Genomic DNA, 12,067 nt, shown 5'->3' on the forward strand with positions numbered 1-12,067 from the left:
TTTGGGCCTTTAAATTTATATTTCTTAGAGATGCAAATGCCTCAGTAAAGCTCATAATGAGGCATATCAGTCCAGTGTCTACATTTCCAATAATACGATCTTAATAAATATGTCATTACATTTTGCTAATCTGAAATGTTTGCCTTAAGACCATTCATGATGCTATTAACATAACATTTTTATTTAACCATTATGCAGGAGTTGTTTCTTTTTTTCTCTTGCCATTTTGATTTCTCAATAGCTGTGGTTTTTAAATTTGTTTTCTACAATAGCTGCTTCTTGAGTTCTGGAATAGTCATTTATTTGTATGGATTTTGGGGGGAAACCCACTGCTGCTCTCCACAAATGCACACGCTGTCAATGTTTTATCTCTGCCAGAGTATGATTGAGTTTTTTGGGTTTTTTTGGTGTTTTTGGTCATCGTATGGATGGATTTCTATATATTGCTAACTTGAAATGTCATTCTACTTATTCAAAAAAAAAAAAACAACTTTTGTTCTGGTAAAATGGAAAGTGTAATCTGCATCTATTTCCTAGGCAATTTCCTTTCTGTGTAGGTCAATTCTACTTTAAGACTTCAGTTTGGATAATAAATTGTGTTGGCCACAAAGCACTTGTATAAATACAGCTACGCTGGGGCCTTTTTACCCTCAGAAATGCACTCCAGGAGTTCCCCATGAGTTTTCAACAAGCAGAGAATAAAAATAAATGTCTGTGATTGACAACTTTTCTCCAAATTTTTGAAACTTCACGTAGAAAACTGTAAAGAGATGGCCCTCCCTCACTGTACATTAACATTTTAAGTAAAACCCTTTGTCCCAGTGTTATACAAGAAAGTTCAACAACAAAAGGAAGGAAAAACAAAGTGAGAATAAGCTTCTTGGATACCATCCCTAGATGATGAAGTGCAGAAAACCGGAAAAACCTGACATCCTGTATGGAGACCCAGGAAATAACATGGCATGGCAAATCCCAGGGAAGAAAACTCGTGTAAATCAAACAGAGCTCAAGGAAAAGACTGAAATTTCTTCTCTTCATGTTTCAAAAAGAATTCCAGAGGTCAAAGGAACAGGTGCAGGTGCAAATGTATATAAAAATAATGAGCAGTGCTCATGACAAATCAGGATAGCTACATTCAGTCATCTTTCATGTATGTCTAAACTCAGGCCAAGGGGTAATAAGTGTCCACTGTGCTTTAAAAGGTCTAGGAATAGAAAAATCAACACCCAAATCTTTTCTAATTCCACATGGCCATTTGTCACAAGATGACTAACAATGTCTGTGGGGTCAGGTTTAATACATTTGCACTGAGCTCGTATCAGGCAGTCCATAAAACTGTTGTCTTAGAATTTCTCCAGTCCCTACATGTGGCTGTTTTAGAGGCATTTCCAGACTTAAAACCCAGCTTCCATAGCTCTCCAGACCTCTTTTACCTGCTGAGAAATGAATCCCACCAGACCTCCACAAATCAAACTTTGTTAAATCATCCCCTATTGCTGATCAAACTCACTGCTCCAGCATTCAAAAAACAGAAGGCATAAAGGTGAATACAAACGTAAGAAAGGAGTTTACATCTGGTCTTGCAGTCTTTCCATATAGTCTCTAAAGTCCTGTGAATCCCCCAGCCCCATATCTTGGCAGACCCACTTGATGTTATCATCGCTGTCAAACAGGATGGAGTTGGTGTACGGGCCGCCGTCCTCTGGGAGGATGGTGGTGTAGGAAGTGAACTTGACCCTCTTCCTCTTTGGGCCCGAAGAATTCATAGGTTCATTTTTAATTTCTTTCTCATAGACATAGTCAGAGGGTCTGAGTAGTTGACTATGAAAAGTCTTCTGGGAACTGCCGTTCAGAAGGAAGTTCCTCTCCTCAAACTGCAGGCCCCTGTCTATCATGGTTGTGCACTCCTCCGACGGGAGTGTAATGTCAACAGGGTTCTCCAAAAGTTCCACTTCATTCCCAAGCCAGACCCAGTCGTGGGAATGGGGTATGTTGCCCTGCTCACTCACAGCAAACCTTTTGTGTCTGTATTTCCAGGCAAATGCCACGCAGTTGATCAAGAAGACCAGAATGGCCAGGCAGAAGACGCAGAGCAGGGCATACATGCCAATCTCCAAGTCCGTTAGCCCCCTTGAGGTCACTGTGAGGTCACTAGGATTATTGGGGTCCGGTGACTTCCCTTGACTGGGGAAGCTTGTAAAGGCATCTGGACCACCACTTTTGAGTAACTTATTCTTCCCTGCCATGGGAGACTGGGGGGTTGTGCTTTTGTTGGTACTTTCCTCTTGGCCAACAGGTGTGCCATGGTGGAACCATTCCTGGACTGCTCTCTCCTGGTTTCCTTCGCGCTCTATGGAATTACTGAGGTGGTCTTTATATTCCCGATTTATGCCCTCAATATCATTGCTGCCTCCTTGGTGCTCATCACTACTTGGTTCGAATTTGACCTTGACATTTCCTTTACCCACGGCAAGAACACTCTTCCTCTTGGTCTTCTGACAAGGTTCACTTATCATCATTTCTAACTTAATCAAAGGCCCTTGTCCTTCACCCTCTGCAACCACAATTGGCCATTTGGACTCAAGGTTTGCCTGGACAGACACCACCATTTCATCCAATGATGAGACAGTAACAGAATAATCCTTAGGATCGTAAATGTCTAAAGGTGTCACCGAACCATCACTGAACAAAATCCAAGAACTTACTATTGCCTCCTAAGGAAAATGAAACCAAAGCATTAGGTTATAATCAGATTCCTTCAAATTTGAAAACATAAGTATAATTTCCTATATGAATTGTTTAAATATAAGGAGATTTCTATAGTTTTATAATCTTGAACAGTTCTTGTTATGCCTTGAACTGGTTGAACCAGCATCAATAATGTGCTGTAGCCTCACTGGTACAAGGAATAAATAATATACTTTAACGACTGCATTAAACTATAAATTAATTTATTGCATACATACAATAGAATTTGACTTTGACCTTTTTAAAAACATTTTGAAAGATCAGGCAATTTATCTGAATCAGTTTCAGGTGCAACAAATCAGGCTACTGCTCAAGATAATATCACTTTGAACATTCTTCATTAAGAAGCCAGTGGTAACGTAGCAAAACATGCACTGGCTGGAAGGACTCGGGAAGATGCATTGTGAGGCTGGCTGGCTTGAATGGCACAGTGGCTCTGTGGCTCTGGTATCTTTAGAAATAATTTACAGAAGTTTAGATATGGGAGGACGTTTTAGAGTTGACCATAATTATTGTAAACAGCAATTTGGTGCCTGTTACCCATGCTTAAGTAGCTGAAATGGAATTTCCAAGTATCAAAAACCACCTGCTTTGGCAGAAGTGAAAACACGTGATCCTTTGGTCACGGTCTAGCAGCAGGCTGTGCCTGGCACAGATAAGCCCAGGGGAAAGCAAACGTATGGGGATGTGGTCGGCGTGGAAAAGCACATAAGAGGAAATGTGTCTAAGCCACTGAATACTTTTCTCAGAGACAGGGCAGCCCAGATAAGAAGCAAGAAGCTTCAAGAATCCCCAGTCCTAGGCGTGAGGGCTCTCCTGCTCTTTCGCAGGATGTGCTAACCGAGAGAGAAGTCGTCTCCACTGACGAGGAATGCAGGGCCCCTGGGACACTCACCTGCTGTGGGGACTGAAGAATATCCAGGGCAGCAGCTGTGGAGACGATGGCCCTTTTGTCTGCTCGGTGAGGCTGCAGGGAGAGAGACATGCCAGCTACGAGCTGCACTCCCAGCTCTGCGATGGTGACTCGGTCGTCCAGGACAATCACCGTCTTCTCGGCCAGGATGGAGTCCGACAGCGGCGAGAGGACCTGAAAAGTCAGCGAGGAGGCTCATGCATCTCTGCTCCTCATGAGCACCATGAATCCCTTAACTGGGGCTCCCAACAAAGTGTTCTCCCAGCCCTCGGCTCAATGCATGCACCTGTGGGAATCGGTTAGGGAAGTGTTATGCTGTCGTTCAATCACACTTAACACTTGCAGGAGTTTTATAAAGATCATCTTGGTCTATTTAGTTTCCTCTGATTTATGCCATGATAACAGCAGTGTATTTTCTGAGAGAATCTTGATTTAATTTAGAGGCAATAATAAAAAACTGTCCATTGATATTAGGTACTCAAAGAGCAACATTTTCCCAACAACTAACATTTAGAATGGCACAGCTGGCCTTCAAACAGGGTGAGCACCCTGTATTACTCAGGTGGACCCAATGTAATCACATGAGTCCTTAAAAGCAGAGACCTTTTCCTGGCTGGGGGCAGAAGGGGAAGTCAGAGATTCACAGTGTGAGAATGACTCCATCCAGCCACTACCGAAGGCGGAAGGGACCACGTGACAAGGAATGCAGGTGGCCTTGGGGCACAGTGACCCCTGGCTGACAGAGTGCAAGGAAACAGGGACCTCAGTCAGTCCTAAAATCACAAAGAACTAAGTTCTGCCAACAGCCTAAAGGAGCTTGGAAGGCAAGCCTTTCCCCAAACTCCCAGATAAGAGCCCAGGCCAGCCGAGACCTGGAGTGCAGCCTCATGGTGCCCTGAGCACGGAATGCAGCAGGCCCACGCGGATGCCTGACCTGCGGAAATATTAGCTGACTAACGGGTGTTTTTTAAGCTGCTAGTTTGTGGTAATTTGTTACACAAAAATAGAAAACATAGAACACACCATGTGTCATCCAGCTTTGCCAAAAATATAGCTTTGGCTATAATAAAATCTGACTTAGTTAACTCTGAGCAGAAACATTTTAATTTTGTATAAAGAAATATTCTGCACCATTTCTGCAGAATTATCCTGTCAAATTGGCTAGAATATAATTTAACTATCACTATGATAAAGAATAGCTATGGATTACTATATTTTTAAAAATTTTTGTCTACTGTACAAGGTATGATAGAACTAAATGGTTACACTTCAAGGTTAGGAGGGAAAAAACTAGCTCTCAGCAGTATCACCTTCTATTGGTGATATACAAAATGGAGAGTATGATGTTGGCGAAAAGATTATTTACACTACATGTTTAATTTAGCCTTCTTGGTAAAAGGGATTAGGTATTTTTCTCAAGTCTCTAAAATATAAAAATTAATCTGAGTTTACGTTATTAAGATTGATGAATGCTCTATTGCTTCTCAGGATTCTCTTACAATCAAACAGATGCAATACATGCACAGTGACACATGTTGATATGCATGTCCACATGCACATGTGCACACAGACACACATCTGCACAACAGCATCTACCTGGCCACTTATCAACACAGACTGGTGTTGGGCAAAGTGACAAGGCGTGGTGGCGTGTACCTGCACCGTGGTTATTCCTGGCTCCCGACCAGCCAGGGTCCTGCCGTCCTGTAACTGGGCGATTTTCGGCTCCTCCACCTTCATGAATTCGGTCACAAGGTCAGTGATGTCAAACTGCCAGTCGGGGCCCAGCATGTAGGTCAGCTGCCCTAAGTCAGGTGACTCGGCCACAAACTGGGTGAGGACACGCACCGTGGCGTGCTGGTACTGCAGGGAGCAGCCTCGTCCCTTCTTCTCCTCATCGTCCTCGTCATCACTTTCCCGGGTAGGCCTGGAGCACAAGGAATCAAAACAGAATAAAGTCCTCATTGTTAAGAAGTTCCACATGCCCTTGTTTTTCAGATTCTAGGTGAGCCCACAGAATGAAATGAAATGGTCCTTCTCCTGCCGGACCTGCTCGGCTATCTGTCCGTTCCCTCTTCATTCACTCATTCCACAAGCACACTTTGGTGAGGATGATGTGCTTTGTGCTTGCAACAGGAATGGCAAGGGCAGCTCCTGCCTTCCTGACCCAGACAGAGGCTGAGACTCTGATCTCAGTGTCCTGGAAACTGGTAATTTTAAAATCATTCCCCTGTGGGATGGAGGAACCTAAGATATGAGTCAGAACTGCTGTTTGGATTCATTTTGACTCCTCCCATTAGACCTCATGCCAAGTTCTCTACCCTCTCACAGGCTCAGCTACCTCCTCTTGGAAATGAACATAGGAACAGCTGACCCCCTTTCCTCTCTCATAGTTCCACATGAGGACCAAGTAGGTCAAGGTATGATGACACCTCAGAAATGGCCCTTTAGGAACCCCAGACCAACCAGGAACCATCAGCAGCGGACGGTTCTAACACCGGACCTCCTCATCAGCTGAGGCCTTCGAGTCTGTACAGAAAGAAGCAGCTTCTCGAGCTTATGGCCCTAAAGTTTGCCAAACAATCCTCTCCTTCCACCATCCTACACTCATCTAAAATCACTGCTCTGTGAGCAAACCTGCTCATGCTACTGCTAAAACATCTGAAATGTGTCTCTCCTGTTCCCCATCCTGGCTTCTCCCTTCCTTCCTTATGGCTCTGGCCCTTCCTCTCTCCCTGGCACCTGTTATCCTCTAACCTCCACCTGTCCACAATCCACCCTGAGAAACCCTCTCTGGCTCTGCAATTCCAGAACCCTCCCCTCCCACAGGACCCTCCTGTGTCCCTTTATGAAAGTGCTTTGTTTGGTGACTATTGACCAGTCTGTGCCCTCAGTGCCTGGCAATTCTGTCAGGGGAGAAAGGGGAGAAGGGGAGTGACTCATGCGTGCTGAATTAGACCTAGTGTGTGTCCTCTTCCACGTGCTTACATAAGGATGACAGCAGACATCGATCGCCCACGCAGCACACGGCAGCCGTGCATATTTAATTCATGTAATCTTCACACACCCCCAAAGAGCGAGGTTGAATTATTTCTCTGATCTTACCAACGAGGAAACCAAGACATGGTTTGTGCGGCCACTCAGCCAGGGCCACAAAGCTAGTTGTCTCCCGAGGCAGGGCTCACACAGCCAGACCAGCTGCCCCATCATGTGTGTCCCCTTCCTTTCTATAGCTAAGTCCATTCATCTTCTCAACAGCTATGAAACATGTTCTTATTTTTGCATAAAGAAACCAGGCTCGGAGTGGTTAATATGTAGCCCAGATAACTGGCAATTAGCAGGTCTGGATACAGCTCCATTTGACTACCAAAACCCACCTTCTTTACTATATTACATTTCGCCTCCCTGAAAGGTCTGAGAACCATTTATAAAATGATAGAAAAAATTTTCACCAGCACAATAGCATAACAATTTTGGTTTCCCAAAGTAAGAAATGAGTATCTCCATGAGTAAGAGAGATGATGTTAGGTGGCAAAGAAACATAGCATTCAATTAAAAAAAAAATTTGAATAACATACTGAAAAGTTATTCCCATTTGATTTTTCAATCCTTCTGAATATGTCACAGGGAATGTCTCTGTTCTGTGCTAGGAGGTCTTTAAAGCTTCTCGGAACTAACTACTTTCCATTAGTTAATAAAGACAAGCTCACATAGGCAGGCAACAGTGTCTACTCAGAATTTAACAACACTGTTTAATTTTCTTTGCAATAATTTTAGTTAAATTTATTTTATGATAAATGACACTAGTTGACCCATTTGTGCTAGCAATGGGAAGTTTCCTTTAAATTAATGGGTAAAATTCAAGAAGAACACCACTAGGCTTGTGTTTCATTAAAATGTGGCAGTATCATAATAATGGTCAATGAATATATGAGATTTTAGAAATCTTGTAGTAATGAAACAAAACAATCCTGTTATTTTAGGACAGATTGTATCCTATTCGTTTATTTAAACTTTCAATTTCAAAATAATTACAAATTCACTAAAAGCTAAAACAACAACAACAAATAAAAACCAGGAGGTCTTACACACTCTTTACGCAGTTCCCTGAAGTTAGCATCTTCCTAACTATAAGAAAACATCAAAACCAGGAAATCGGCAATGGTATACATAGAGCTTATTAACATACAAGCATAACTTATTACAGTCTAATGATACCAAAGCTTTGCTACTTTGAGTGTAGACACCTTAGTTCCCTGTAAGTCCCATTACCCTGACTGCTTTTAAGAATACAATTGTTTTAAGTATGTTTTTCTGTCTATCCTAAGTACCACATCAGATAATGTCATAATTTTCCCTTTGAATACCAAACATGATGTAAAAAATTGATACGAAGGAAAGTCTATCCTATTTAACAGTGTTTTTACTCATTCTATCATTCTTCTTTCCTTTCTGAAGTTCAAAATCGTTTTCTATTATAATTTTTTCTGTTCCATTAGCCATGCTTTAAAGGTAGGTCTCCTGAAACAAACTCTCCAAGTTTTTGTTCATGTAAGAATGTCTTTATTCTCCTTTCATTCCTAAAGGATACTTTTGCCAAGTAAAGAATCTGAGGCTGACAGTTCCTTTCTTTTAGCGCCTGAAAAATGTGCCAAATCCTTCTGGCCTCCGTGGTTTCAGGCAAGAAATTCGTTGCCATTCAAATTGGTATAACCTCTCTCTGGATGCTTTTAAGACTTTCTTTGTCTTTAATTTTCAGAAGTGTAATTACAATATGGATTTCTTTGGGTTTATCATGTTTGTGGTTTCCCAAGCTTTTTGAAACTATGTGTTTATGTCTCTTGACAAACTGGAGAGGTTTTCAGCCATTATTTCTGCAAATACTGTTTGAGCCCGACAGCTTTTCTCCTCTTGTTCTCGGATTCTAATTACGTGAATCCTAGATCTTTTGTTATGGTCCCACAGGTCCCTGATGCTCTGTTCCTTTTTTCCCCCAAGACTATTTTCTCTGTTATTTAGATTAAGTAAATTGTATTGTATGTCCTCAGGTTCATCAATTTTATCCTCTGTCATCTCCACTGTACTCTGAGCCTATTGAGGGCTTTTGTTCTCCCTCTTTCCTATATTTTTCTATAATTTACATCTGATTCTTTTTTATAAGTTATGTTTCCTTGCTGAGATATTTTCCTTTTTAATTGGTTCCAAGGCTATTTGTAATTTCTTACTGAAAGCTTTTTTTTCCCTTTGGTATGGCTGCTTTAAAATCCTTGTCAGATATTCTAACATCTGATTTATCTGGGCATTGCCATCAGTTGATCGTCTTTTCTCATTCAAGTTGTGGTTTATCTAATTCTTGGTATGACGAGTGAATTTTTTCAGTTATATTCTGGACATTTTGTCCATTATGACAGGAAACCCTGGGTGCAGCTGAAATCTATTGTAGTTAAATTTGCTTTGTTTTAGTGCATATGTCCTAGCCTACTTTTGTGCACTTAGGTTCTAATGAAAATTTGGCTTGAGAGCCCTCAGGTGCTATTCTGGTCTGTTTTGTTCCCCTGGCACTAGATTCCCACAGTGAAGCAGGAATCCCACTTGAATCCCTCTGGATTTGCCCATAGGAGACAAGGGCACTTCCCTGGGCTGGGTGGAGGCTGGAAGACGTCATGTACTTGTCCAGCGGCCCGTCAAGTTTCAGCAAGGGTTTTCGAGATCTACCCTTGACCTTTTGTTTAGAGCACACTTTTCTGACAGTGAATCTCTTAAAATTTCTTCATCATTTGCTGTCTGGAAATACTGAAAATTTCAACATCATCAGATCCCTGTTTCTTTTTGTCTCATAGCCCTTCCAAAATTTTCTCTCTCCTCTTGCATTCTGCTATTAGCAGCAAGATGAATCCAAGTGCCCATTCAGTAGTTTGCCTGGACTTCTCCTCAGCGAACTATCTGACCTCACTTGCTTTCCACACACCAGCAGGGCACAATCTTGCTAAGCACTCTGTCACCACCTAACCAGAATCCATGCTTCTCACCTCCCCCTGAACCCTCACTGGCAGCATTTTTGAAGTTCAGATTTCTACTTCCCATTTGTCCACAATGATCTCGGTTTTCTGTAAGGTGATTTGGGATTTCTCTACAACGATCCTCATGCATCACGTACAACATCTTTAACACCCATGTTTCTACTAACAATCTGTTCAAGGCACTGAGGCTTTTTCCATTATTCTCCTCAAAATCTTCCAGCCTCCACTCACTGCCTGATTCCAATGGCACACTCACATTTGAGGTATGAGTTACGGCTACATTCCACCACTGGGCAACAGGCTCTGTATTAGTTTTCTATTGCTGCATAACAAATGCCCACAAACTTCATGGTTTAAAGCAATGCCCACACTAACACACTCACAGTTCTGCAAGCCAGTAATCCAGGCAGGCTCAACTTAATTCTCTACACAGAGATTCACAAGTTCAATATTAAGGCATCAGCTGGGCTGGTATCTTATCTGGAAGTGCTAGGGAAGAAGCCACTTCTTAGGTCAGCCAGGTTGTTGGCAGAATTCTGCTCCTAAGGTTATAGAACTGAGGCCCCAATTCCTGGCTGGTTGTCATTTGGAGGCTGCTCTCAGCTACTAAAGATTACCCACATTCTTCGGTAAGTGGCTTAATCCACATTTGTCAGCAAGTGGCTCAATCCACCTTCAAAGCCAGCAGTACATCATCAAGTCGTTCTCATCCTCAAATCTTCCCAACTTCCCCTTCTGCTACCAGCTGGCAGGAACTCTCTGCTTGCAGAGACCTTATCTGATGGGTCCCACCACGTGGCTAATCTCTGTATTTTAAGGTCCATTGATTTGGGATTGTACTTACATCTGTAAAATCCCCTCCCAGCACTACCAGATTAGTGTTTGAAGAAGCAGGAGATGGGGATCATGGGGAGGGAGAGTTATCATTTTTTTTTTTTTGAGGTGGAGTCTCACTCTGTCACCCAGGTTGGACTGCAGTGGCACGATCTCGGCTCACTGCAAGCTCCGCCTCCCAGGTTCAGGACATTCTCCTGCCTCAGCCTCCCGAGTAGCTGGGACTATAGGCACCCATCACCACGCCCGGCTAATTTTTTTGTATTTTTAGTAGAGACGGGGTTTCACCGTGTTAGCCAGGATGGTCTCGATCTCCTGACGTTGTGATACGCCTGCCTTAGCCTCCCAAAGTGCTGGGATTACAGGCGAGAGTCATCTTTAGAACTGTCTACTATAGTATGTAACCATTCACTGAGTTCTTGGGACAACCCTTCAGTAATGTTATCATCCCTAATTGATAGATGAGGAAACTGAGAAAGAGACAGGTTAAATCACATGCACAATGTCACACAGGTACAAGTTGTAAAGCTGGGGTTAAAATTCAGGCAATAAAATGAAGAGTCTTGCCTGGCGTGGGATGGTGGTGGGGAACGACTCAGGCAGCTTATCCCACAGCCCACAGTCTTAACCACTGTACTGTGCTCCATGGAGGGAGGCTGACATTTACAAGCAGGGGAACTGAGAGTAAGTAACATAGGAATGAACAATAGTGAAGTGAGTGGGGAATGGAAAATAGCTATGTCCTAAATGCCATATCTTGTGCTAGGTGCTTGTTATGTATTGCATTCGTTTTACTGAATCCTAGTAACTATTCTATGAGGTTGTTACTATTATTATTATTATCATCTTCATTATAATTTCCTCATGTCAAGTTGCTAGTAAGTACTCAAGTCAGATCCATCTGAACCCAAAGCCCAGACCACGCTTCCCACCATGGATGTTGGTTCCCAAGGGCTTGAGTCCCTGAGGGCCAATTTGCCTCCCACAAAGATCTGGGCCCCAGGAAAAATGGATCCACAGCCTTCTCTTTGATTCCTCACCTTCTGTTGGCAGCAACCGGGATCCTCCAGCCCTTGATCTGGCTCAGCTCGGTGTCTGAGATCTCAATCTGCAGGGGGAGTCTGGGCGCCCAGACAGTGACCTCGAACTGGGAGGTGAAGTGCTGGTGGGTGAAATTCACAATTGTGTCCACTTTGCTCTTCATTTCCTTCCCATTCACAAAAATGGAATCACAGTTGTTGGAAACCTTTGGGGAGGAGGTAGAACCTTGAGATGCATCAGTAGGAAAAGCACAAGCAAAAACCAACAACAGTGAAAGTTCATGAACTGCAGCAGCTCTGATTTATTAGACACCAAAACAACCCGATGAACAGAACTTGTACAAAAGGTAATTTGTAGGCACTAATTAGTGACAAATACTGACAAATAGACTCCAGGAAAACTATTTTGTATTACAAAATACTGACAAGTAAAACCATTAACATAATTTAATGGAGTTATATAACCTCTGTTGCCTTTTGTGTGTATGTGTGCTTTTCTTTATCTTACCTTT

General features: G+C 42.6%; 1 protein-coding gene across 7 annotated transcripts in view; it reads right to left on the reverse strand.

Annotated features, from left to right (window-relative positions):
• Window positions 1–1,544: 1,544 nt before the first annotated feature.
• Window positions 1,545–12,067, reverse strand: part of TMEM132B (transmembrane protein 132B) — a 497,414-nt gene continuing 486,891 nt past the window's right edge. For all 7 annotated transcript variants that reach the window (XM_058426040.1, XM_032168292.2, XM_058426041.1 and 4 more), the window contains 4 exons: window positions 11,556–11,761; window positions 5,318–5,588; window positions 3,644–3,835; window positions 1,545–2,714 (listed from right to left, as the gene is read on the reverse strand). In XM_058426040.1, the coding sequence (XP_058282023.1) occupies window positions 1,569–2,714; window positions 3,644–3,835; window positions 5,318–5,588; window positions 11,556–11,761 (1,815 nt within the window). In that variant the 3' untranslated portion in view covers window positions 1,545–1,568. The remainder of the gene's footprint in view (window positions 2,715–3,643; window positions 3,836–5,317; window positions 5,589–11,555; window positions 11,762–12,067) is intronic.

Source organism: Hylobates moloch, unplaced genomic scaffold (genome assembly GCF_009828535.3).
Source record: "Hylobates moloch isolate HMO894 unplaced genomic scaffold, HMol_V3 SCAFFOLD_12, whole genome shotgun sequence".
Lineage (NCBI taxonomy): Eukaryota > Metazoa > Chordata > Mammalia > Primates > Hylobatidae > Hylobates > Hylobates moloch.